We start from the raw sequence: 27,199 nt of genomic DNA, 5'->3' as shown, positions 1-27,199 counted from the left end.
TTTATGTAAACCTTTGAAAGGCGGTTTTTCCGGAAGCCCCGCCCACTCGCTGTGTGAAACGGAAGCTCAGGGTTCCACTCGCCCCACCTTCCCTGCCTTCTTTGCCGCGCCCCCTTCCCCCAGAAGCATCTGATTGGCTGTGAGACAGACTAGCCCTTTGAAGTCTGCGTCTTCCTTCCTATTAGCCAATCCCAACGGGAAAGGGGGCGGAGTCTGGAGTTCAGCTGGAGGCGCTGCAGTCGCGTGCGGGAGAACCCCAGGGAAGGGGTCTTCGCGTTGCAATGCACGCGTTTTGTCGGTGCACGTGTGAATGCAAACCTAAGCGGCCGTCGAGGCGCTATTAATATAGATATTGCAAGGTCATACCGTGAGGTTGGTGATTTATTTGGCGATTGGGGTAGGCAAGAGGGGGGACTTAGGGGTTGGTCGGTTCTGGGTTCAGCAGATTCACGGGGTGGGCATTGCCCAGTTCCCCTGGTAGGAGAAAGGGCGTGCTCAATTTGGGACTGAGCCTTCGGGGTGGGAGCCTTTCCTCGTGGGAGAGGGTCGATCTCTGTAGGGTTACCTTTGTAGGGTTAGAGGTGGCCCCGAGTTTGGGAATAGGAGCAGGCAGGCAGTTGCCCAGAGATTGCAGTAAGGGTTGGGAAAGGAGACGGAGCTTGGAGAAAAGCCTCTTGTTGGTAAGCCCCGCTCAGACAGGTACATCCGGCCTGTATGTGGGCACACCTGGTTGTCAGGCGGAGCCAATGCGCTTTCACTTGACAAATTAAACTGGAAAGCCGGATCTGGACTTGAATGGCTCATTCAGCTGTCTGTGCGTGGGAAAATCACTTGACAAACGTGTGAAGAAAAATCAAGCGTATGTTGTGCAGAGGTTATTTTTTATTTTTAAAAATATTGTACGTGTGTACCCTGCCCATCTCCCAGACGACTCGAGGCGGCTTTACACATCAACATAAATGGAGCAGCAGTGGTGTAGGAGGTTAAGAGCTCATGTATCTAATCTGGAGGAGCCGGGTTTGATTCTCCGCTCTGCCGCCTGAGCTGTGGAGGCTTATCTGGGGAATTCAGATTAGCCTGTGCTCTCCCACACACGCCAGCTGGGTGACCTTGGGCTAGTCACAGTTTCTCGGAGCTCTCTCAGCCCCACCTACCTCACAGGGTGTTTGTTGTGAGGGGGGAAGGGCAAGGCGATTGTAAGCCCCTTTGAGTCTCCTGCAGGAGAAAAAAAGGGGATATAAATCCAAACTCTTCTTCTAAAAGCAGTACAAAAGTATAAAATGCTATATATAAATAGTAAAACCAATTGTTCCTGCCCAGGGGAAATCCAGCAGGGAAAGGGGAGACAAAATGGAAGCGGGGAGCAGGAGAGATTGGGCAGAGGGGTTAAACTGTCAGCAGCTCTTCTGGAGACCCTTCAGGCAAGCCCAGTGAGATGCTGAACATTCAGCCCCCATTCCTCTGTACTCCAAACTGGGAAATATAGTGACTGGTGGCGGTTTTTCATGGATATTTTTTCAACTTAAGGCAGCCGGGGGAAGTGAGAATAGTAGACCGTGATAATAATTGCAAGTAGGAAGCTGGCCGTGGTGGGACTTAATTTGACGTTTGCTAACCCGAGGCAGGCAGGCAGGGGCGTACCGCCCATGGAGGCAAGGAGGGGTCAAATAACCCCAGGCACTACAACAGAGGGGTGCAAAATTGCCCCCCAGCCTGCAGGGAAGGAGGCTTGGGGGGGCGCTGCACAGCAAGCCAGCCAAGGAGCCAGCCTGCTGCTGCGGTGTCCGTCTGAGCTGCCCAAGCCCTGCCCCTGAGCACCGGGGGGGGGGGAGGGCCCACGGGGGGGCGCCCAGATCAGGTGTTGTCCCCAGACGCCATTTCCCCCCAATACTCCTCTGCAGCCTCATAGAGTTTCCAATTGCAGATTGGGAAGTTTCTGGAGATTTGGAGAGCGGAGCCTGGGGGAAGGAAGGGACCTCAGCGGGGTATAATCAGAGATGGGATCCAGCAGGTTCTCACCAGTTCCCGAGAGTGGGTTACTAATTATTTGTGTGTGCTGAGAGGGGGTTACTAATTGGGTCTGCTTTTCCGTTATAAATTCCATTCGGTCCAAAAATCATAAAGTCCTGTTGTTTCCTATGTGGCTGCTTAGCGAAGGTAGAAAACGGGATAATTCTCCCTGTTGGGCTGCTTTAAAAAGCTGTTTTAGAAATATGGTAAAGTTCCTTGTTTAAGGAAAGTATCCTTCTTTTGATTTCTAGAAACAAAATTAAGTATTTGAAAGTATTAAGTATTTGACAGGCAGTCAATTAGAGGAGAAGTAGTTGGCAGTAGACGATAGGACTTGCTATAATGAGTTTAAATTATGGACAGAAAGATACCAGCTGGAAATTAGGAACTGTAATTTTATGTTTTAATGACGCTGTATTTTATATTACCTATTTATTGTTACGATTATTTATGTAACATCATTTTGTTGTTCACCGCCCAGAGCCCTCAGGGGATGGGGCGGTATATAAATACGATAATAAATAAATAAAATAAACTTTTTTTTTACAGTAAGAGTTTTGTACAGAAACAGAGAAATTATTAATGCCCTGCCCCCGGAATGCCCGGCCATGCCCCCGTCGTGCCCCGCCCAGCCCCATTGGCTCTACGCCACTGTTTGAATCCCATCACCATGGGAACCTGTTACGAAAATTTTTGGATCCCACCACTGGGTATAATGCCATACAGTCCACCCGCCAAAGCAGCCGTGTCCTCCAGCGGTGTTTGTCTCCTCTCCCTCTGTCTGGAGATCCGATTTTTTTTATTCATTTTATAGTAATCCGCCCTGTACACCCTGAGTCCTGTACGAGATTTGGTGGGGAAAAAATGTAACAAAATAAACAAATGATTCTGGGAGATGTCTATACTTTCCATGTCTATATTTTCTTATTTCCAACTTGTGTGTTTAAATGCAACCTCTAGGCACGTGCTTAATCATCAACACACAATGATAAATCCAATATTTGACCAGATATGACTCCAATGTAGAAAATGGTTGCACAAGACTCAGTGTAATCTTATGGTCCACAATAAGGTACCCAACTAGTCAACCCCCAGGTTGGATTTGACTTTGTGATTCACACTTCAGCTTAGCCAAACTACTTCGCAGACAATTCTTAAAATGCACTAATCGAAAGACTTCTCGGTGATTCTTGGTTACCCCTTCGTAACAGCATAGGGTCTCTTGGCGAGCCTGTGTTTTTAAAAAAGAGAGCTTTTCCAATCTAGAAAATGGTCACACAAGACTCAAACACACGAAATCTTGTATTTCTGACTGTCAGGGCTGTTCGACAGTGGATTTCACTGCCTTGGAGAGTGGTGGGGTCTCTTTGGAGGTTTTAAAACAGGCTGGATGAATGTATGTCGGGAATTCTTTGATTGTGTGTTCCTGCATGGCAGGGGGTCTCTTCCAACTCTGGTTTTATGATTCACAGTAAGGCCCACGGCTAGTCAATGCCCAAGTTGGGTTTGGAGACTATCTGGTCAAATATTGTATTTATAATTGTGTATTTATGACTGAGCATGTGAGTTGAGCTGCGTTGAAACGTATGAGTTGGAAACAAGAAAATGTTAACATAGACTTACGTTACAGTGAGTTTATTGACCGTTATTGAAAGAATTTGTGGAATACAGGATGACGTTCAGCCAGTTAAGCCCCTGGGTGTGGATTTTTGGTGATTGCTGACTTCAGGTGCGCCTACCCCAAATGAATTGATAGGATGGTGGATCCACCTGGGGACTGGCAGGGCTATTTGTTTACCTGTCCCAAGAGCAGAGAGGTGATCAAGCTGGAGGGTGGTGGAGATGCCATTAAAGCATGGGGGAGGGGGTTATGAAGTCTATTGACCATTTCACTGAGGCGGGGCTTTGACTGACTCCTTTATTTTCCCTGCGACTCCACTTTCTTTGTACTTTCTAGTCTCCTGATGCAGCGTACAGTGGCTGTCCTTGGTGGTGGGGTGAGCGGCCTCGCTGCCTGCTACTATCTGGCCAGAAGCCCCCAAGCACCCAAGGTGAGAGCGTCTCCACCTGCAAACCCATCCCCTCCTGGGAAGTCGGATCCCCGGTGCAAGGGAACCCGTCTGGATTCCTCAATCCTGTTGAGAGCCAGCGTTGGTGTAGTGGTTAAGAGCAGGTGGATTCTAATCTGGAGAACTGGGTTAGATTCCCTCTCCTCCACCCGAGTGGCAGAGGCTTATCTGGTGAACCAGGTGTGTTTCCGCACTCCTACATTCCTGCTGGGTGACCTTGGGCTAGTCACAGTTCTCTCAGAACTCTCTCATCCCCACCTACCTCACAAGGTGTCTGCTGTGAGGAGGGGAAGGGGTTTGTAAGCCACCTTGAGTCTCCTGACAGGAGAGAAAGGTGGGGTATAAATCCAAACTCTTCTTCTTCTTTTTGAAATATTTTATTTTGTAAGGACTGAGCCTTATATGTGGGGTCTGAATGCACCTTGATATGGGACAGTACGAAGAGCACACAGATAGCTGGGGCCCGGGCTCTCTGTCAAAAAGGTGGAGACCAGTGTGCTTGCTTCCCTTCTACCTAAAGAGGTTTTGTGTGTGGCATGTTCTGGGTTGTGCAGTGGCATGCATTTTCCAAAGAAGCGCAGGAATCCTGCAGATCCTAGCAGTTGTCCGGCACGAACCAAAGTCAACCAAACCTATTAATCAGGGAATTCCCCCTCCTGGTATTCGCTGAAGCCAACTTAGTCGTTTCCTGTTTATCTGTGGTGCGCTGAAAATCATGCTTGCCCCAGAAAAAGTCCTTCAGTTGGGCTTAGCTAAGAAGCATGCTTAGTATTTCAGCAGAAAGCAGGTGATTGAAGGACGGTTCAGTCTGCAGGATCGTTTTTGGTTGCCAACGTTTCCCCTCTCCACCATGGTATAGAGCAGTGATGGCGAACCTTTTTGAGACCGAGTGCCCAAATTGCAACCCAAACCCCACTTATTTATCACAAAGTGCCAACCCGGCAATTTAACCTGAATGCTGAGGTTTCAGTTTAGAAAAAACTGGTTGGCTCCCTCCTCCTCCGCCCCACCCGCTCGAGCAGGGGCCAGCCTGCTCTAGCCTCCAGAATGTCCCACATGCACCGCTCTGTGCCTCTCTAGCATCTCTGCCTCCTCTGCACACACCCCTCCCCGGGCAGCAGCCACCTGGAGCACAGGCACCAAGCCCGCCAGCTGAGTCCTCCCTGCTCACCCCGGTGCACGCACGTCGTGCTCAGTGGCCCAGGCCAGCCTAGATGTGTGTGTGTGCGCGTGCCCACAGAGAGGGCTTCGAGTGCCACCCCTGGCACCCGTGCCATAGGTTCACCATCACTGGTATAGAGCAGTGGTTCTCAACCTTCCTAACGCCGTCACTAATACAGTTCCTCATGTTGTGGTGACCCTCAACCATAAAATTGGTATATATAAATATTAAAAGACCGTTTTCCGATGGTTGTAGGTGACCCCGTGAAAGGGTCGTTCGACCCCCACAGGGGTCGTGACCCCCAGGTTGAGAACCACAGGTATATCGAGCCAGTGTGGTGTAGTGGCTAAGAGTGATGGATTCTAATCTGGAGAACCGTGTTTGATTCCCCACTCCTCCACATTAGTGGCAGACTCTTATCTGGTGAATGAGATTTGTTTTCCCTCTCCTCCACATGAAGCCTTCTGGGTGACTTTGGGCAGTCACAGTTCTCTCAGAACTCTCTCAGCCCCACCTGCCTCACGTGGTCTCTTGTTGTGGAGAGAGGAAGGGGAAGGAGTTTGTTGGCTGCCTTGAGTCTCCTTTCAGGAGAGAACGACAGGGTATAAATCCAAATTCTCCTCCTCCTCCTTCTCTTCTCCTTCAACCAGGTCATTCTCCTAGAAGGTAGCAGCCGTCTCGGAGGCTGGATCCATTCCACCCGCACAGAGGATGGGGCCGTTTTCGAGCACGGACCCAGAGGGATCCGTCCTGCTGGAGCAGTGGGGAGAAACACCCTACTAATGGTGAGTTTGGAGGGGGGTGGTGGTATCAAAGGACAGCAGGTGAGATTTGCCTGTCTCTGATAACCTGTTAGTAGAGTACCAGCTGCTACCTACTAGAGGGAAAATGTGCCATATTTACCAGAGAGAACTCATGGCTCGGTGGCTAGAGTGTCCAATTAGGTCTGGGAGACTCAGGTTGGAATCCCTACTCCTCCTCGGAAACTTAACGGGTGATCTGATCCCTCTTAGCCTGACCTACCTCACAAGGATGTTGTGAGAATCAATTGAATTTGGGGAGAATGTTGTAAGCCACTTTGGGTAGGAGGAAGATGGGGTGTAAATGAAACAAATATCAGGACTCCCTTTTCTCCCTAACGTCCTTCTGAAGAAAACGTTCGTGTCTATTTTCCACAAACCATGTAATTTTTAATCTGTGTGGCTGTACTCTTTTCCACTAAATGATTAAAGTACAGTTGTATATTCATCCGCCACGTGCTGGACCTTCTTTGTCGCGGAATGCTCCTCTTGGGTCTTAGTGCCTACCTAGTTCTGCTTCCCCCACCCCTCTTTCACCTTTTGTCATCCCTCTTTCCCCTTTAAAAGGGTGGGTGTGGGGTGTCACCTGGCTCTGCTGAGGCATAGGGCTGGCCGTGAGTGAATTTGGACATGTGCGCTCCCTCTCGCGCTCCTGCCGCCAACCAACCTCTCTGCTGCTGATACCTCCCATCTCGTGGGAGAGGTGGCTTGAAGATTCCTTCCCTGGCAGGGTTTTTCTACCCCTACCTACTGAGCCATGTTTAAATACGCACAGAATAATGGTTTTGACAAAGGCAGTGCTTAAAAAATGAAGACTCATATCTATTCAGAACTATTTTCTGATGCGGAAGCATACTATTTCCCCTTAAACCAAACCACACTTTAATCTTTCAGTGGAAAAGAGTATAGAAAGTCGAAACTATCATGGCTAATCCTCGTAATGCGCAGCCGGTCGGCATCTCTGCACTATGGTTAGTGAAACAGAGGGCCCGATCCTTCTTTAGGTCTCTGAACTTGGCCTTGATGCAGATGTCCTTCCAGTCTGTGGTGACCACCCTGCCTCCAAGAACCGGTACCTCTATGTTGGTGGATCCCTGCACAAACTCCCTTCTGGCATTGGGTATGCTAATTTCCCATGAACCCTCTTCCTGGCGCCAACCAGCATAAATGAGGAAGGGCAGCTTTGAGTCAGCTTGGGAATCAGTGAGGTTTCCTAAGCACCTTTGCTCTTTCGGCGGCTTCCAGTGGCATCGTCCGGAGGGTCCCGCCTTTTACTCGTCCCTTGGTTTGGAGCGGGCTCAAAGACCTGACGGCCCCCCGAGGCTCCGAGGCAGACGAGAGCATCCACGTCTTTGTGAAGCGCCGCTTTGGCCAAGAGGTACTTGCTGTGTATTCCAAACCTTGCTTGATTGGGAGGACTGCCTATTGGTGGCTGTTGACGACTAAATGGAACCTCCTGGTTCAAAGGCAGTCTACCCCTGAATACCAGTTGTTGGGGGACAAGTGACAGGGGAGAGCTGTTTTGCTCACGCTTTGCTAGCCAACTTCCCAGAAGCTGGTTGTCTATTGCGTGAAGCTGCCTTTTACTGAATCAGTTGCTTGGTCCCTCACACTCAGTATTGTCTATTCCAAGGGTCTGCAACCTGCGGCTCTCCAAATGTTCATGGACTACAAAGCCCATCAGCCCCTGCCAGCACAGCCAATTAGTCATGCTGGCAGGGGCTGATGGGAATTGTAGTCCATGAACATCTGGAGAGCCGCAGGTTGTAGATCCCTGGTCTATTCAGACTGGCAGCTTCTTGCCAGAGTGTCAGGCAAAGGCGGACTACTTGATCTCTTTAACTGGAGTTGCCGGGGACTGAACCTGGGGCCTTCCACATGCCAAGCAGATGCTCTGCCACTGAGCCACATCCAGCTGTTGTGGCACCAGGAATCTGGGCTTCTTATAGTCTGTGGATGGGAGGACAGAGAAAGGTCAGGTGATAAACCTTCTGGTCTTGGTTCTTCATGGGGAAACAAAGCTGGTGGGAGGCTGAGAGAAGGAGAGGAATGAGCAACCAGTCTGTTTTGCTGGCCCTGACCTGATTGGCCCAGGCTAGCCTGACCTCATCAGATCTCAGAAGCTAAGCAGGGTCGGCCCTGGTTAGCACTCAGATGGGAGACCATCAAGAAAGGGCAGGATTGCTAATTAATTAATTAATTAAATTTGTATGCCGCCCTCCCCCCTGAGGGCTCGTGGCGATGTCCCACAAGCACAGACTAACATTTAAAATCAGTTTAAAAACAATCAATCCCCACTAAATAAATAAGGGACCATAAATACATAATAATACATAATACAAAGAGGGGCCTTACAGTTCCCCTCTTTGGGAGGGTTTTTTATTGTTAGTTTTAATGCTGGACGCCAAGTGATCTATGTGGAACGCTGTGATTTTATGTTTTAATGATGCTAATTGTATTAATTTTTATTGCAATTGTTATTGCTGTCTATGCAATATTATTCTGTTGTTCACCGCCCAGAGCCCTCAGGGGATGGGGCGGTATATAAATATAATAATAAATAAAATAAAATAAATTACATAATTTCAGATGGCATCAAATTCTCTCCCTTCCCCCTTCCTTGTGCCCACGGGAGGCCAGATGTTTACTATATAGCAGATTTTCAATGTTATCCCGGCTGGCCTGGCGGAACAGGTCCGTTTTAGAGGCCCTGCGGGAACTCTGTATGTCCCGCCGGGCCCTGATCTCACCTGGAAGCCTGTTCCACCACTATGCAGAGGAAGGCAAACCACCTCTGTTAATCTCTTGCCTTGAAAAACGTACCGGGTCACCTTAATTCAGCTGTGACTTGAAGGCGCTTTACACGCACATCTCCCGCTGGTATCGTGACTGTAGGTTGCCACTTTTCCCTCCTGCCTCTACTCCTGTGTGCTTGACAGTTTGCCGGGTGTGTAGAAAATCTCAGAGGGGATGCTCTTCCTGGCATGGGGAGTTCCAGCGGTTTCATTTCCGCAGCTTCTAAAGGCACAGATGTTGGACCGGGGAAAGGTACCTTGCAACTTTATAGAGGGAACGAGGTCAGAAAAGCTCTTACTGCCAGTACAGTATTTGTTTTCCTGGGTAAGGGGGAGCAGATTAGTCATGCTACAGGCGGAGCTGCTGTTGCCTTCCTTATCTGCTCTCCACAGGACCTGAAAGGAGGGAGAGATGCTCAGTTTCCCCCACCCCACCCTGTTCTCTCATGTAAATCCCTCCCAAAATGGTCAGGAAAAGCTGTTTCCCCGGGGGTCCCAGTCTTCCTTCTCTTGAAAGGTGTCAGCGCTGGCTATTTGGAGGCCCCTTGCTGTAGCCAAGATGCAGATCAGACGCAATTCGCCTCTGGTGGGCAGTAAATGAGGGGGCATCGACCAGCGTGGTGTCGTGGTTAAGAGCAGGCGGATTCTAATCTGGTGAACCGGGTTTGATTCCCCACTCCTCCACCTGAGTGGCGGAGGCTTATCTGGTTAACCAGATGTGTTTCTGCACTCCTACACTCCTGCTGGGTGACCTTGGGCTAGTCACAGTTTTCTCTGAACTCTCTCAGCCCCACCTGCCTCACAAGGTGTCTGTTGTGGGGAGAGGAAGGGAAAGGAGCTTGTAAGCCACCTGACAAGAGAGAAAGGTGGGATATAAATCCAAAATCATCTTCTCCTCCCCCCCTCCTCTGTGTGCAGGCCTTCTCTCGGTTTTGGGTCCAGGGCCGGCATCTACATACCCTGAGGTGGGGCAGCTGCCAGGGCAGAGACTCTGGTGAGGCCTGCTGCCCCTGTCCCGCACCCATGCACTCCCCCTGGCACCAACCAGCATAAATGAGGAAGGGCATGCGGGTGGGTGCAATGGTAGCACTCCCGGTGGCAACGGCTGCAGCATTCTCAGCTGCATACACTGGCCAATGCTGTCAAGGCAAGGGCATGCGGACAACTTGGCTTGGGTGGTGGTGGTGGGGATTGCTGGTAGAGATTCATGCACAGATAGGTGGGGGCATTCATGTGTAGAGGCGGGAAGGGAGGCATGAAGGGGCCCACAGTCCTGGGCAGATAGGGGATCCATGCCCATGCGCCTCCCCCCCCAGCACATGAAATCAGCCCAGGTTGGATCCACTGTTGTGGGGCAACGGTGTCCTGGATAAGATGGGTCTCAGTCTGAGTTGGTCTTTGTTCCCCCGTTAGCTGGCCGACATCATCATCGACTGCCTTTGCCGGGGGGTGTTTGCTGGAGACTGCCGGGCACTGAGCATGCGCTCCTGCTTCCCAGCATTATTCCAAGCGGAGAAGACACACCGGTCAGTCATCTTAGGCATGATCCTTGGCGGAGGTGAGGCCTGAAAGGAACGCAGGGGTCCGTCTTGATATTGTGTGAGTCTGTAGTGCCTTTGGAAATCTGATACAGGGTGGTGAGCCACAAAATGGCTGCCAAGGATGTGGGGCTAACCACAAAATGGCTGCCTTAGGAAGCGAAGCCACACAGAGTGCAGGGGAGAAGAGAGGCGAAAGTGGAGCTGGAGAAAATAAAAGCAACATTGTGGTGGCAGCTGCTGCTGAAACAATATTATTTTAATCTGTGCAGGCCAATTGGATAGCCAGTGGCCAATCAGAAGGCCTGCTGGGCAAGAGCTTCATGGGACCCCAGGGAACACTACCAGTTGAATTTCTACCAGCTGTGCCACTGTTAGGGATGCAGAGCCCCCACCAGCCGAATAGACGGCACCCTTAAAAGGGGCTTCCGGGGGCAATAACTTGAGGTAGGACTAAGGTTCAAAGCTCCAGGTTGAGAAATACTTGGAGATGTTGGGGGGAGGGTCTTCAATGGAGTACAATGCCATAGAGCATAGGTGTCAAACTTATGGCCCTCCAGATGTTGTGGACTACAGTTCCCATCATCCCCTGCCAGCATGATGGTGGCAGGGGGTGATGGGAACTGTAGTCCATAACATCTGGAGGGCCGCGAGTTTGACACCTGTGCCATAGAGTCTATCCTCCAAAGTGGCCATTTTCTCCAGATAAGCTGATCTGTAACACCTAGAGACCAGTTGAAATCCCAGGAGATTTCCAGCCACGGCCTGGAGATTTGGCAGGTGGACTCTAATCTGGAGAACCGGGTTTGATTCCCCGCTCCTCCACATGAGAGCAGACGCTGGTCTGATGAACTGAATTTGTTTCCCCGCTCCTCCACGCGGAGCCTGCTGGGTGACCTTGGGCTAGTCACAGTTCTCTCTGAACTCTCTCAGCCCCACTTGCCCCACAAGGTGTGTGGAGGGGAAGAAAATGGGAGTTTGTAAGCCGCTTTGAGACTCCTTACAGGGGGCTTCCAGTGGAATGGCGCTTCACTCTGGTTGAGCCCCCGAGTTCTCCCAAACAACACATTGCTGATAGGGGCTACTTTGCCAGTTGTAGAGCATGTTTTTCTTAGCTCTCACCTCCCCAGATATTGGGGATCTTAAAGATGACAGGTGGACTGGAAGGATCTGGATTTTAGACCTACTAATTCTGAAAAAACAAACAAACCCCAGAATCAGCAGTGTGAATGAGCCACTGAGCTCTTGGGCTCATTCCGCACATGCAGAATAATGCACTTTCAAACTGCTTTCAGTGCTCTTTGAAGCTGCGCGGATTAGCAAAATCCGTTTGCAAACAGTTGTGAAAGTGGTTTGAAAACGCATTATTTTGCGTGTGCGGAAGGGGCCTTGGAAACAGCCTCCCCCTTATCTTTGTTTTTCTCCTCATTAGCCTTTCTTTCTTCTCTCCTTTTTTGTTTCTTCTATTTTTGCAACAACAAGAGACTCCTTATAGGAGAGAAAGGCAGGTTATCAAGCCAAACAGCTGCTGCTCTTCCTCTTCTCCTCTAGAGAGCCAACGTGGTGTAGTGGTTAAGAACAAGTGCATTCTAATCTGGAGAACCGGGTTTGATTCCCCGCTCTGCCACTTGCGCTGTGGAGGCTTATCTGAGGAACCAAATTAGTTTGTGCGCTCTAACACAAGCCAGCTGGGTGACCTTGAGCTAGTCACGGTTCTTCGGAGCTCTCTCAGCCCCACTCACCTCACAGGGTGTTTGTTGTGGGGGAGGGGGGGAGGGAAAGGAGATTGTAAGCCCCTTTGAGTCTCCTTACAGGAGAGAAAGGGGGATATAAACCCAAACTCTTCTCCTCCTCCTCCTCCATGTTTTTGCTATGTATTTATCTGCTTTTCTTGGAAGGAAAAAGCATCCCTGCCGACTCTCCGCTGATCCGCAGGGCCCAGAAGGAGCGCTGGAGCCAATGGTCACTGCGCAATGGGATGGAGGCCCTGCCTGAGGCTTTGGCAGACTTCTTGAAGCACCGTGCGGTGGAGATCCACCGGGATGCCTCTGTGAAGCGGCTAGACAGAACTGCAACTGGCCGCTGGCAGGTAGGGGGGAAAGTAATCGGGAGAGTAGAAGGGTGAGCCTAGAGGCAGCACTGATTCTTCATCAGGGTGTGTGTGTGGGGGGGAGGGGGGTTCCATTTAGTTGCTTTCAATTTCTCTGAAGTGACATGATAGCCATGTTTAGACATTTGAAGGGTTCGGGTTCGGGTTAGGGTTAGGGAGCAAGCTTGTGTTCTGCTGCTCCAGAGTCTAGGACCAGGAGTCATGGGTTCACGGTACAGGAAAAGAGATTCCACCTAAACATCAGGAAAAACGTCCTGACAGTCAGGGCTGTTCGACGGTGGAATGCACTGCCTCGGAGTGTGGTGGAGTCTCCTTCTTTGGAGGTTTTTATAGAGAGGCTGGGTGGCCGTCAGGAGTGCTTTGATTCTGTGTTCCTGTATTGCAGAGGGTTGGACTTGATGGCCCTTCTGGTCCCCGCAAGCGAAAAACTCTATGATTCTATGAATTTTTCGGATGGGGTGGGGCAAAACAAGGAAGCTCGTCATTCCTCTCCAAGTGGTGCCAAAGAGGTTGTAAAGCTGGGAGCCGACTTTTTGAACCCAGGGCTTTTAAAAAACAAGGCCAGAAAGCCTTATAGGAGAGAAACCCCGCAAGCTGAAAGAGGGGATGCTGCTTGCAGACTCTCTTAGGCCCCTTCCGCGCACACAAAATAGTGTGTTTTCAAACCACTTTCACAACTGTTTGCAAGTGGATTTTGCTATTCCACACAGCTTCAAAGAGCACTGAAAGCAGTTTGAAAGTGCATTGTTCTGCATGTGCAGAATGAGCCTTACAGTTACAATGGTTCTGTAGGGATTCAAAGTAGCTTCAGTTGTTATTTGTGTCTCTTATAGTCTGCCTTTTTTACTGAGACTCAAGGCAGGTTGTGAAGGTCAACAGGTGTGTGTGTTTGTGTAATCCTGTAAGCAGAATAACGAGCAGAATGTAGCTTGTGTGCCACTTTAAATAAGAACAGTTATCTTGGTAAAGACCAGCCTTTTTACCTCAGAAATCATAAACAAAAGAACTTTACTTATACTGAGAGAAAATATATATAAACAAAGTAACACTTATGTGTAGATATTTACAGTTCATCATTTGGTTACCAATTGGTTACTAGTAACAAGCATAGTTTACAGTATTAAACTTTCAGTCAGAGGCTTTTACATAGCTTCAGTTAACAGAACACTGAACAACATCTTTCCTCAGTCAGAGAGCTACAGCCGCCAACTGTCACCTTTAGAGAGTTCGCTGAGCTCTCCCAGAATTCCATGCCTGCTGCACACAAGGCTGTCAAATTCAACAGGTTGCACAGAGTGAGTCTGTGCAGTCAACAAAACTGGTACATTCAGTGAACAGTGCGATAGGATTAGGGTTGCAGAACCAACCAGAAATCTAAAGTCAGAATTGGAGCAATTATACATTAAATGATGCAAAAACTGTTAACTAGGACCCTAGTTCCGGCAAGCTAAACACAGTCGTATAGATCACAGTCCCTAATGATTTATCCAGGTAACTTTGTGAATCATTTAGTACAGTGTAAGTCCATTGACTGCGTGGAAAAGCCCTCTTGCGTAATTCAGTTTTGCATAGTTTGCAGAAGCCGGGTCCCAGATTGAGTCCTGCTATGATTACAGTTTTCCAGGATGTGAGAAACATCTTTCCCCAAACCTTGGTATCTGAGATCCTTTAAGGGGTGATGTGGAGACTTGGTGTATGTTGAGTCTGCACTTTCCTATGGAGTCACAGCCAATCTGTGATGAGCTTAGACCTCATTGAGGTGACAAACCACGTCTCTCAGCTATACCACTTCACAGAATCACTGGAGGCTCACATTACTGAATGTTCCTCTATCCATGATATCCCCTGTATGTGCAAAGAAAGCACGCCAGGAGGAAGGCTAAAGTTTCTCCTTACTGTGTTAGTTTTCAGCATCAAGGGAATATCCATCATCACTCAGCCTGCTGGCTGGAATGGTCAGCCCAGATGCCGGTTAATCCCGTCACCGACAAGCGGGCCTTTCATGTTGCTGCAGACTTGAATGCCTTGAAGTCCAGTTCTTCGGGGGCTTCACTATGGCTGAAGACCACAGGAGCCAGGAAAAAGCTGACTTTGCTTTTCTACCCTAGATCTCCCTGGAAGATGGCGTGGTGGAAGCCGATCATGTGATCAGCGCATTGCCTGCCAAAGGTAGGACACGCGGCTGCGCCCAGAATTGTGTTCAGACACGGCCCTGCCCGTCAAAACCCTGTTTAGCCCCCTTTGCTGGCTTCTCATCTTATTGCCCACACCGGATCAAGTTTCCACAATATTAAGGGCTCGCGTTTACCTTAAAACACAAAGGAATGCCGACAGCTGACGTGATAGAAAATCCCTCACTTCTACCAATGGAGGCTTGCTGGATTGCCTTGAACCCATCGCAACAATCTCAGCCTGAACTACCTCGCAGAGTTGTTGTGAGAGGATTGAGGAGTAGAGAATGATGTTTTATGCTACTTTGAGTCCCAATTGGGAAGAACAGTAAGATATTAAAAATGTTAAACTCATAACTTTTCAGGATGCTGCATTTCGCAGCCAGTACCAAGTTCTGTATTTGCTTGGTGCAGTAGGGGAATACACAGACTCTGGCTTTAATTGGATTAGATCAATAGAGGTATTTCCCCCCAATATTAGAACTTGAGGGTCATTAATAGAGTTGATTGGTAGTCGGGTGAAGTCTGCCAGAGATATTTCTTCACCCAGAAGTATAATCAATCTGTGGAATTCTCTGCCAAGAGATGTGATGAAGGCCTGTTTTCAGAGTATTTGACATCACTGGGGAGGAAGGGGGGCCCTGAGTTCAAGATACACATCCATGAAGCCCAGGAGATGATCTGGAATCAGTCATTTACACTTCAGATTTAACATACCTCACAAGTTTGTTATCTGGGTAAAACAGAATGGGGAGGAACTCCACAATACAAGGTGAAAGAGGCTTATTTTGAAAAGTTAGTAAAGTATTTTGAAATGGCAAAGCCAAATTGGTGGAAGCTAAGAACCCTAATAACTGATAAGAACCTCCACGTACACAAGCATTCTACCTGAGAATACCAGCTGCTGGGAGCAAATGAGGAACCATTTATCACTGTAGTCCCCTGCTTGCGAAGGGATAGCTAGCTGATGTGGAAAACATCCCTTTGGTCTGAGTTTGTCTCACTTTAGCTCTGTATGTAGCGTCCGCAACAGGGAGTGCTCCTTGGGCGGGAAAACATTACCATTAGTAGATCAACTGAATCCAGTCTGGTGTGCTACAAACTCCTTGTTCTGTACAAATGCAGTGTGGTAGCAAAAGAAGAAGAAGAAGAGTTTGGATTTATATCCCCCCTTTCTCTCCTGCAGGAGACTCAAAGGGGTTTACAATCTCCTTGCCCTTCCCCCCTCACAACAAACACCCTGTGAGGTAGGTGGGGCTGAGAGAGCTCCGAGAAGCTGTGACTAGCCCAAGGTCACCCAGCTGGCGTGTGTGGGAGTGTACAGGCTAATCTGAATTCCCCAGATAAGCCTCCACAGCTCAGGCGGCAGAGCGGAGAATCAAACCCGGTTCCTCCAGATTAGATACATGAGCTCTTAACCTCCTACGCCACTGCTACTCAGATAGACCCACTGTTCAAGAGAACAGTGTGGTGTAGTGGTTAAGAGTGGTGGACTGAAATCTGGTGAACCAGGTTCGAAGCCCCACTCTTCCACATGAAGCTTGCTGGGTGAGCTTGGGCCTCTCGGAAAACTCTCTGCGCCACCTACTTCACAATGTGTCTGTTCTGAGGAAAGAAAGGGAGGGAGGCATTGTAGGCCACTTTGAAACTCCTTATAGGTAGAGAAAAGCAGGGTATAAAACCAACTCTTCTTGTTGTTGTGGGCTTTCCGGGCTGCGTGGCCATGGTCTGGTAGATCTTGTTCCTAACGTTTCACCTGCATCTATGGCTGGCATCTTCAGAGGTGTATCGCAGAGAGAAGTTCTCTCTGTAATGCACCTCTGAAGATGGCAGCCACAGATGCAGGCGAAACGTTAGGAACAAGATCTGCCTGACCATGGCCACGCAGCCGGGAAAACCCACAACAACCAGTTGAGTCTGGCCGTGAAAGCCTTCGACAAGACATTCTTCTTCTGTTGTGATGACCCACCGTTCTTCCCAGTGTTCTGTTGATGAACAGGTCGTCCTCAGTGTCATGAAAATAGCCTAGGCCAGGGGTGGGCAATTATTTTTTCCAAGGGGCCGCATAAGAATCAGAAAATATTGTGGAGGGCCAGGCCAAAAGGCAGGGGGGCGAGGCGCTTTTGAAAGCCCCACAGAAGCCGGCAGCCAAGGCAACCGGCTTCTGCGGGGGTTTCAAAGGCGCCTCGCTCCCCAGCAAGGCAGGGGAGCCAGTAAGGGTCATCCGGCGGGCCGGATATGGCCCCTGGGCCGTATAATGCCCAGGTCTGGCCTAGGTGTTTGCCACCTGGCTCACATGGGTTCTTGAGAGTAAGTGGACACATAGCAGACCAAATAAAATTTTTCAAAGTTTTATTTAAAAAAACATTAAGAAGTCTTTCAGCATGAATTATTACATCTGCATAAATAGCAGAAGGTTAGCTGAAACATAAAACAGGATGAAGCACTCACAAATATATGCAAATATTAGCACAGTCCTTGAAATCCATTTAGCGTCAGCCTTAGTTTCTTCCAGCAAGCATAAGTCAAAGAAAAACTACCGCATTTCAGGTAGGTTCAGAATAGAATAGCAATCAATCACAATCAGGTAAATCTAACTCAACCAATTAGAGCCAAATTTGAGTGGAACTTTCCAGAACTTCTGGTCATACATGTCAGCCAATTAGTGACTTGGCCCAGCCTGGCACAGATAATCACAACATCTCTTAAATGTTTTGAGAGACTGAAATGAGTAGCTAATACCCCCTGCTGGTTCTCACAACATCAAGCAGGTGAAACAGAGTCTAATCAAAACAGGGCCCTCCAAATAAAGGAGACAGAAAAATTTCACAAGCCTTTTTTAAGTGGTTCCTTTTCACAGCCCCAGCAGCTTGATCAAAGTTCTGACAACAATTAAATTTCTTGACACTCGGAAAGCAATCATTCCTCCCTGAGGAATCCCTTCACATCAATATTTTCTATTCCTGTTCTTAGCTCTCGCCAAGTCGCTTCCAAACTGGGCCGAGCCGCTGAGCCGAGAGCTGAGTGCCTTTTCGACAGTGTCGGTGGGGGTCGTGAACTTGCAGTACAAAGGTGTGAAGCTTCCTGTCATGGTAAGATCCTGCCTGCCCACCCAACAGTGTCCTCCAGAATTGCCGCACTGGCACCTTCCTCACCGGGTCACGGCTGATCCCATTGTGTCCTGTACCTGGCTGCCTAGTGGTCGAGAATTCTATCAACCCACTGTGGTATCATTTGGAGGCGAAGCTTTCCTGGTTGAGTTTTGAGCGGATGCTTGGCTAGTAAAGGCCCACAAGCTTTGCCCCAATCATTCTCTCTGCTGCAGAGAGGGCAAGAAAAAGTATTTGGGGGATCTTCTTAAGCTATGCCAGTGGGGTGTAGCAATTAAGAGCAGCAGACTCTAATCTGGAGAACCAAGCTTGATTCTCCATTCCTCCACACGAAGCCGTCTCCTCCTCTCACTACTGCTATGCTGTCCTGGCAGCAGTGAATACCAAGAGATCATCCAGGGCCTCAAGAGGAGTCTGGATTTATACCCCACTTTTTGCAACTGTAAGAAGTCTCAAAGCTTCCGACAGGCTCCTTTTCCCTTCCTCTCCCCACAACACACATCTTGTGAGGTAGGTGGGGCTGAGAGCGTCCTGAGAGAACTGTGGCTGGCCCAAGATCACCCAATAGGCTTCGTGTGTAGGGGTGTAGAAACAAATCCAGTTCTACAGATAAGAGCCTGCCGCTCCTGTGGTTTCTGTTGAAGACGCTGTGTTGATTTAGTATAAAATAGGCTCAGTTTTCTTTGATTTCTTGTCTGATGTTTGCTTCTGTATATTACAAAATGAAGAGGACAAAATGTTTGGCGTTAAACCCCCCTATATATTTTAAGTGTAAGTTGGGGATCGCCAGCCTTTTTGAATCTGTGGACACATTCGCAATTCTGACACAGCACTGTGAGCGGAGCAACAAAATGGCTGCCCCAACATGGCTGCCACGGGAGGTGGAGTCAGCCATGTTTGCCATGACTTAACTTCAGTACCGTGTTTCCCCGAAAATAAGACAGTGTCTTATATTAATTTTTGCTCCCCAAGATGTGCTGTTTTTTTTTTCAGGGGATGTCTTATTTTTCTGTGTTCTGTTCGTCGGGCATGCTTCCAAACAAAAACTTTGCTATGTCTTACTTTCGGGGGATGCCTTATATTTCGCACTTCAGCAAAACCTCTACTACGTCTTATTTTCAGGGGATGTCTTATATTCAGGGAAACAGGGTAATACAGTGTAGCTTTCTTGTGCGGTGGTGACAGTTGCTGGCAGAATAACATCCAATCAAATCTCCAAAAGCCACTCAGCAGCCTTACTGGACAGAATAACAGCCAATCAAATCTCCAAAAGCCACTCAGCAGCCTTACTGGACAGAATCCCCATCCACTTCCTGAAAACATTAGGCAGGTGCCAGGAAAGGTATGGCAGGTGTCATGGAGGAGACCCCGGCTCTTTAGTAAAGACCTAATGCCTGGCATGACTGACTGCACAGTAAAATAGAAATTTAAAAGTGCAAGTCAAGTCAGTGGAAGAAGGTGTATCACAAGTCAGTGTCAGTGGAAGAAGGTGTATCAGTGGAAGAAGGTGTATCACAACAGAGAGAGTAGGTATCTCTCTAAAAGAAAAACATTAGTGAGTTTTTGGAACTGGATTCCTGTGAGTTAACATGAAGTCCCTTAACTGCATATATTAAACATCTACTCTGAAGGGATTTCAGTCAGGAAGTGGATTTGACTTGAAATATACTGAGTTCCAATGTGTGCTGCAAGCAGAAAATACACAGACGGGAGAACTGGGAGCTTTATTTAGTGGTCAAGGCTGAAGGTGAGGCTTTCCACAAATGCCTATAAATAAAAAGGTGGGGAATAAATAAAAAGGTGGGGAATGCATCTTCTGGTTATAGAAGAAGAATTCCTAAGCCAGTTAGAATGGGAATTATATACACAGGTGGATTCCCAGTCTGGTGTTTTAGTATTCTGCCATAGTTAACTGGGGTTGGAGATTTATGTGAAGTGTGTAGCCACCAATGTCAAGGCTGTATGTGTACTATGTGAAAGGATACCAGCCTGTTAGAACCCAAAGTCATCATGAATCCATTAGCCAGTGACATCGAACTGTACCATCTTAAAGAACTTCTCATAATAGCTAAGCAACTTTGAAACCTATAAAGCTTGAATTAAGAACTGTCCCTGTGTCAAAACTGAGGTTTGTGTATAGTTAATTCCTGCCTGATTTCCATCCACTGAAATATCTCCTGATCCCAGGAGCAGCAGTGGTGTAGGAGGTTAAGAGCTCATGTATCTAATCTGGAGGAACTGGGTTTGATTACCTGCTCTGCCGCCTGAGCTGTGGAGGCTTATCTGGGGAATTCAGATTAGCCTGTACACTCCCACACACACCAGCTGGGTGACCTTGGGCTAGCCACAGCTTCTCGGAGCTCTCTCAGCTCCACCTACCTCACAGGGTGTTTGATGATATGCTACCATCAAAACAGCTCACATAAAAAGGTGGGAAAACCTGCCCAGTGTAGTTGGGCGGCTGCCTAAGCCTGCCACAAATAGTTAGGAGGGTGAAGGGTCAGCGACATCTGGCATATCCATCAATGGCTTCTGTTGTCTGCTGGCTTCCTTCTCCTGGGGTTGAATTAAAGTCGTAACAAGTGTCCTTTTGACTTCTGTGATTGGCTTTTGTGATGTTTCTTTGATCATGTTATTTCATCACTGTTGCAGTTTTGGTATAATTGCAGAAGGCTTGTCCTCATTCGAAGGCCGGGAATTAATTCTTTTTAAATAACTTCTTAAAAATAGAAATGTGGGTGCAGTTCTAACCTCTCTTTGCTCCAGGGCTTTGGACATCTGGTGCCTTCCTTCGAAGACAGTAGCCTCCTGGGCGTCGTTTATGATTCCGTTGCCTTCCCTGAACAGGATGGATCCAGAGGACCTGCTGTTCGCCTTACGGTGAGAACAAGGCTGGGGCACAGAGGCGTATCTAGGGAAAATGTAGCCCGTTGCAAAATCTGAGTCCACACACCTCCCCCCCCAGCCCCCCTATGGGCCTTCCCCCCCCCCAAACAACTTTTTGTTTTGCACCAGTAGGAGGTTAAGAGCTCGTGTATCTAATCTGGAGGAACCGGGTTTGATTCCCCGCTCTGCCGCCTGAGCTGTGGAGGCTTATCTGGGGAATTCAGATTAGCCTGTGCACTCCCACACACGCCAGCTGGGTGACCTTGGGCTAGTCACAGCTTCTCGGAGCTCTCTCAGCCCCACCTACCTCACAGGGTGTTTGTTGTGAGGGGGGAAGGGCAAGGAGATCGTAAGCCCCTTTGAGTCTCCTGCAGGAGAGAAAGGGGGGATATAAATCCAAACTCTTCTTCTTCTTCTTCTTCAAGTCAGTATATGGACCCAGGGGAAATGTAGAGCAAGAGGGACTCTCTGCTACTGCGTGGATTCTGATTTGGTTAATGTAAAGCACTCAGAGCCAATTAAAAAATTTTTTTTTCATTTATTGTGAGGTAAAATATTCCTCAAGAAACAATAAAAATCAAAATGCTGTATGTGAAGCTTATTGGTTACAATATACATCACACTAAGTAACTCTTTTAGTTTCAGTTAATTTGTTTCACATTCAAGTTCTGACTAAACTGAACAATCCCCACTGAACTAAATACATGCAAGTAGAGAGACTTCTCTTTTTCCACCTGCTCAGTCTGAGGGCTCAGCTTAACTGCCCCAACTGCTGCTGACAGAATGAACATAAGAACATAAGAAAGAGCCTGCTGGATCAGACCAGAGTCCATCTAGTCCAGTACTCTGCTACTCGCAGTGGCCCACCAGGTGCCTTTGGGAGCTCACAGGCAGGAGGTGAAAGCAATGGCCTTCTGCGGCTGTTGCTCCCGAGCACCTGGACTGTTAAGGCACTTGCAATCTGAGATCAAAGAGGATCAAGATTGGTAGCCATAAATCGACTTCTCCTCCATGAATCTGTCCAAGCCCTTTTTAAAGCTATCCAGGTTAGTGGCCATCACCACCTCCTGTGGCAGCATATTCCAAACACCAATCACACGTTGCGTGAAGAAGTGTTTCCTTTTATTAGCCCTAATTCTTCCCCCAGCATTTTCAACAAATGCCCCCTGGTTCTAGTATTGTGGGAAAGAGAGGAAAATTTATCTCTGTCAACATTTTCTATCCCATGCATAATTTTATAGACTTCAATTATATCCCCCCTCAGATGTCTCCTCTCCAAACTAAAGAGTCCCAAACGCAGCAGCCTCTCCTCATAAGGAAGGTGCTCAATCCTTCAATCATCCTCGTTGCCCTTCTCTTCACTTTTTCTATCTCTTCGATATCCTGACAACACCTTTTCTTGCACCTGCTATGTTTTTAGGAGGTGGGTGGGGCTGAGTAGAGCTTTTGCCCTGCAAGGCTTCTCAGTGATTATTGGAAATCAAAGGTCCACCCAGTCCAGCATGCCCCCCTCCAACAGAGGTCAGAGGGATGCTTCCAGGAAACCCAAACAGGACTTGGAAGCACAGCTCTGTTCCGTTTGTTCTCAGTATTCAGAGGTACGCTGCCTCTCATCCTGGAGGTGCCATTTGACATTTTGGTTAACCGCTCTTGATGGACTTTTCCTCCTCTTCGAATTGGTCCAGTCCCTTTTTAAAGCCAGCTGAACCTCCACTATGTTTCCTCTTACTCCTAGTTAAGTGATTGCTTTGCCTGCTGCAGGTGATGCTGGGCGGGGCCTGGTTCACACCAAGTCTGGGTGACCCAGACACCATCTCTGATGCTACCCTGGTGAACAGAGCACGAGCGGCCGTGAAGGAACAGCTGGGGGTGTCTTCCGAACCCTCTCGCACCATCGTCAAGGTGCACAAGGTACGCAGGAGGGAAACGAAAGAGAGTTTCCTGTTTTTCTAAACTTTCTTCCATGCCACAGAGTCGTCTTCCGGAACTGGAGGAAGTGAATAAAAACAAAATCCTGTGCCACGGAGAGAAACATGTCTTTACCGTGACATATCTCTGAAGGTTCCAGCATAGATGCAGGCAGAACATTAGGAGCAAAAACTACCAGACCATGATCACAAAGCCCAGGAAACACACAACAGCCAAAATCAAAATCATTTGAGGGCTTTGCTTGTGGTTAGCAGTGGTGGTTAGGGCATTGGAGGTAGCTCTGGAGCATAGGTGTCAAACTCACAGCCCTCCAGATGTTATGGACTACAGTTCCCATCATCCCCTGCCAGCACAGTTCACAGTTAGTGCTTTGAACTCTGAACTCTGCGCCCATGTTCTCACAGTTGCTCATAGTTATTGTTCACAGTTAGTGCTTTGAAGTTTTTGTTGCCGGTGATCTGGTTAATCTGTCAAATAATCTGTCAGCCTTCCTGAATCCATGGCTCTCTTCACAGTGATGGGTGTGGTTAAGAGGCCTCATTTTGGGAATGGGAGGGCAAAGAGTTGCTGAGGGAAGGATTTACTGGGAGAGCTGATTTGAAGCTATGCGACAGTCTCTCTTATGGGGTGCTGTGTAGTTTCCGGGCTGTATGGCCATGTTCTAGCAGCATTCATAGAACACGGCCATACAGCCCGGAAACCACACAGCACCCCAGTGATTCCGGCCATGAAAGTCTTCGACAATACATAGTCTCTCTTGTGGTTTCTCTCAGGATTCCAGCAGTCCAAAGATTTTGGGGTAATGCTACACTCACCCCTTCTTCTTTCTCTTTCAGGCCTGCATTCCACAGTATACTCTTGGTCACTGGAAAAACTTAGGTAGGTCTGACTTTAAATATTTACATTCCACTTTTGATTCGTGAGGTTTCCCAAGGAGGCTTGTCAATCAAATCATTTTCTTTTTTTTAAAGTCAAGACAAGCTCGGAGAGCCGGGGGGTTTTAGTCTGGAGAAGCGAAGGTTAAGGGGGCACATGGTAGCTATGTGTAAATATTTGAAGGGATGTCATGTCGAAGAAGGAGCAAGCTTGTTTTCTGCTGCTTCAGAAACTCCAGAGTAATGGGTTCAAGGTGCAGGTAAAGAGATTCCACCTAAACATTAGGAAGACCTTTCTGGCTCTCAGGGCTGTTGGACAGTGGAATTCACTGCCTTGCAGAGTGGTGGAGTCTCCTTCTTTGGAATTTTTTAAACAAAGACTGGATGAACATATGTCGGGAGTGCTTTGATTGTGTGTTCCTGCATGGCAGGGGGCTTGGACTTGATGGCCTTTGTGGTCTCTTCCAACTCTATGATTCTATGATCACGAACTTAAATCAACAAAGATTTGTCAGATATATCCTGTCCCCAGCTGCCCCGCACTATAAACTGTTGAGGAGGGTAATCTCCACAGCTTAGCGTATTTGGTGAGAACATGGGCGCAGAGTTCACAAGCCTTCTGGGAAGCCATAGGGAACATTTAAAATAGCTGAAAGTTAGAACTTCTAGTGGCTGCTGAAAACTGAGGCAGAACTGAGGGGAAGAAGAAGAAGAGGAAGATATGTCTGCATATCTATCAGTTTCATCTTTCTTTTTGCAGTCCTGGATGCTTCATTGTATTCCGTGGATCTAACAAGCCAAATGTCCCAACATTGGCGGGGGGGGGGGGGGGAGAGAAAAGATATTATGCCATTTGATTGGTAACAGGAATTGAGCTGATTTTTTTCCTGCAACCTGTATGAAAAGTCATGCAGATGGATGCCTTTTCTCCCGTTTTGCTTAATTCTGCTTTTAAACATTCCAATAGGGGGTTTCAAACTAGGTCCCTCCAGATATTCATGGACTACGATGCCCATCAATTGGACACACTGGGAATTGTCGTCCACGAACATCTGTAGGGCCATATTTTGGAGACCCCTGTATATCATAAACAAGAAATCTTCACTATATACCTCAGAGGTTCCCAAATTGGTTATCCTCACCTATCAAACAATGACACAAAACGTGATTTCTTTTCCTGTTAAAGAGAAAGCCCCATTTTGCACGCTGTAGAACTGGAAACACCCGGGTCAGGCATTTAAGAATTTAGCCAGGTTTTATGTGTGTACTTGACCATGTATTTTCTCCCCTCCCTCTACATTTCTTATCCCTTCCTTAATCCAGGAAGCGCAGCGTGATGTCTACTTTCTTGCTCATTCTTTCTGCTCAGTCCTCACAACAGCCCTGTGATGTAGGTTAGGCTAAGAAGGACCAGAAGGGCCATCCAGTTCAACCCCCTTACCATGTAAGAATATGCAATCAAAGCACTCCTGACAGATGGCCATCCAGCCTCTGCTTAAAAACCTCCAAAGGAGACTCCACCACCCTCTGAGGCAGCATATTCCACTGTCCAACAGCCCTGACCATCAGGAAGTTCTTCCTAATCGTTTTCATGGAATCTCCTTTCTCACACTTTGTATCCATCACTCCTTGTCCTGGTCTCTGGAGCACCAGAAAACAAGTTTGCTCCCTCTTCCAACATGACATCCCTTCAAATATTGAAACATGGCTATCGTGTCACCTTTAACCTTCTCTGCTCCAGATGAAACACTCCTAGCTCCCTCAGCCACTCCCCGTAGGGCATAGGTGTCAAATTCGCGGCCCTCCAGATGTTAAGGACTACAGTTCCCATCATCCCCTGCCAGCATCATGCTGGCAGGGGATGATGGGAACTGTAGTCCATAACATCTGGAGGGCCACGAGTTTGACACCTGTGCCATAGGGCATGCATTCCAGACCTTTTGGTCGCCCTCCTCTGGTGCCCGTCCCAGGGTCACTCATTACTCAGCTTCCTGGCAGAGCGGGTATTTGAACCCAGGACTTCCCAGCCCTAGTCTGAATTCTTTGGCCTGGCTTCCCATTGATCTCTCCTCCAATGCTGCTAACAGTTCTTCTTGCTCTTTCCCTGGCCAGAGACCATCGCTAATTACCTCAAGGAGCGGCAGCTTCCCCTCAGCCTAGTCGGGGCTTCCTACGAGGGGGTCTCCGTCAACGACTGCATCTTCAATTCCCGCAAGGCCGTGTCCAGCCTTCTTGGCGAGTCCTCCTGAGGGGCTGGGGGGGGGGGGGCGTTCTTCCCTCCGCTTTGGGGCTCCAGTGCCAAATTGCTCCCCTCCTTCGGTTTGCCAGAGGGTCAGCTTCCGTGAGGCAAACATCCCGGCGCAAGGAAATTGAGGATTTCTGTCAGCAGGCTGGGAAGGCCAATATTTTGAAATAACCACTAGAAGTGACCATTTGGAGTCCGAAAGCTGCTTCTCGCTCCCCCTTGGAACAAAAGTGTACTTAAAGAGAAAGTTGAATGTCATCTTGCCCCATCTCCAAACCCCATAACGGACCTTGCCTTGCTATGGTGCATCTGCGACCCTTAATTAAAATACTACCACTTCTTGTGCTCTTAACTGGAACAAGGTCTAGATCTGGCCAGAAATTTGAGTGGGTCACGCGATCATGTAAAAAACATATCCTGAATTGTGAGGCGCCGCTTATATGTAAAAGCCGTTGCGCCACATCTGACCAATGCTCTTTGTAGGCCAGCTTTTTGTTTCACACAGAGTCTCTGGGGCCTTGGAAGGCTCATAGGCCAGGCATGGAGACCAAAGCTTCTCCAAACACTAGCATTCTGATATCCTGCCTTTGAACATGGAGGTTCAATTCAACTGTCATGGCTGATGGCTGATGGCAGACCCATCCTCTGTCAACTGGTCTAATCCCGTTTAAAACGGAGTAAATGAGTGTGTCCATTGCTACATTCTGTGGCAGTAAATTCCATGTATTTGTTACTCTGAATAAATACTTTGGTCCTACATCTGTTCCCCATTGCTTCATTTGGGCATTCCTGAGTTCTAATACCAAGGGAAAATTCTTGCTGTGCATAATTTTATAAGAAGAAGAAGAAGAGTTTGGATTTATATCCCCCCTTTCTCTCCTGCAGGAGACTCAAAGGGGCTTACAATCTCCTTGCCCTTCCCCCCTCACAACAAACACCCTGTGAGGTAGGTGGGGCTGAGAGAGCTCCGAGAAGCTGTGACTAGCCCAAGGTCACCCAACTGGCGTGTGTGGGAGTGCACAGGCTAATCTGAATTCCCCAGATAAGCCTCTACAGCTCAGGCGGCAGAGCTGGGAATCAAACCTGGTTCCTCCAGATTAGATACACGAGCTCTTAACCTCCTACGCCACTGCTGCTCCTGAGAGGAGAGGTCTAAGACTGAGAGGTCACTTTACTGTACCGTTTCCCCCCCCCCCCCACATACACACACATGTTCTCTGTAAACAAAAAACTGCCACTCCTTAGTCTTTCCTTGTGGAGAAGATGCGGCGATCCCACAATCAATTTGGTAGCCTTTTTCTGCTCTCTTTCCTCAAAGCTATATATATATTGCAATAGAAGGACCAGCTGGACTAGGAAGTTCTTCCTTTGGACAAGAAAGTTTCGTACTTTGTTTTAAGATACAAGAATTCCGGCGATGCTCTTCTGGCTCAGACCAGTGGTCCATCTAGTCCAGCATCATGTCTCACAGAGGGCCAACAAACAGGACATAGAGGAAA

At 48.3% G+C, this 27,199-nt stretch overlaps 1 protein-coding gene across 4 annotated transcripts; it reads left to right on the top strand.

Moving 5' to 3' along the window:
• The first annotated feature begins 217 nt into the window (after positions 1-217).
• On the top strand, positions 218-26,457 carry PPOX (protoporphyrinogen oxidase). Of its 4 annotated transcripts, XM_048512388.1 has the most exons (13): positions 218-372; positions 3,968-4,061; positions 5,892-6,026; positions 7,046-7,161; positions 7,287-7,419; positions 10,250-10,394; positions 12,273-12,463; positions 14,593-14,653; positions 17,629-17,747; positions 20,532-20,645; positions 22,413-22,562; positions 23,417-23,459; positions 25,568-26,457. In XM_048512388.1, exons 2-13 carry the CDS (start codon positions 3,975-3,977, stop codon positions 25,702-25,704), a joined length of 1,431 nt encoding a protein of 476 aa, XP_048368345.1. In that variant the 5' UTR covers positions 218-372; positions 3,968-3,974; the 3' UTR covers positions 25,705-26,457. The 4 variants fall into 4 exon arrangements, with proteins under 4 accessions (XP_048368345.1, XP_048368366.1, XP_048368355.1 ...); XM_048512409.1 differs by lacking the exon at positions 3,968-4,061; XM_048512398.1 differs by lacking the exon at positions 7,046-7,161 and having other exon boundaries at positions 12,310-12,463.
• The last annotated feature ends 742 nt before the right edge of the window (positions 26,458-27,199 follow it).

Source organism: Sphaerodactylus townsendi, linkage group LG01 (assembly GCF_021028975.2).
Source record: "Sphaerodactylus townsendi isolate TG3544 linkage group LG01, MPM_Stown_v2.3, whole genome shotgun sequence".
In the NCBI taxonomy this organism is placed as follows: Eukaryota; Metazoa; Chordata; class Lepidosauria; order Squamata; family Sphaerodactylidae; genus Sphaerodactylus; species Sphaerodactylus townsendi.
Note: the sequence above shows the minus strand (reverse complement) of the source record. Positions and strands in the feature narration are given on the sequence as shown.

Bases quoted from the DNA above. Each gene is read 5' to 3' on its own strand.
- PPOX (XM_048512388.1), top strand. From the start codon at position 3,975: ATGCAGCGTACAGTGGCTGTCCTTGGTGGTGGGGTGAGCGGCCTCGCT. The intron at 17,748-20,531 runs GTAAGATCCTGC...TCTTTGCTCCAG, and splicing joins GTGTGAAGCTTCCTGTCATG to GGCTTTGGACATCTGGTGCC. The intron at 22,563-23,416 runs GTACGCAGGAGG...TTTCTCTTTCAG, and splicing joins CCATCGTCAAGGTGCACAAG to GCCTGCATTCCACAGTATAC.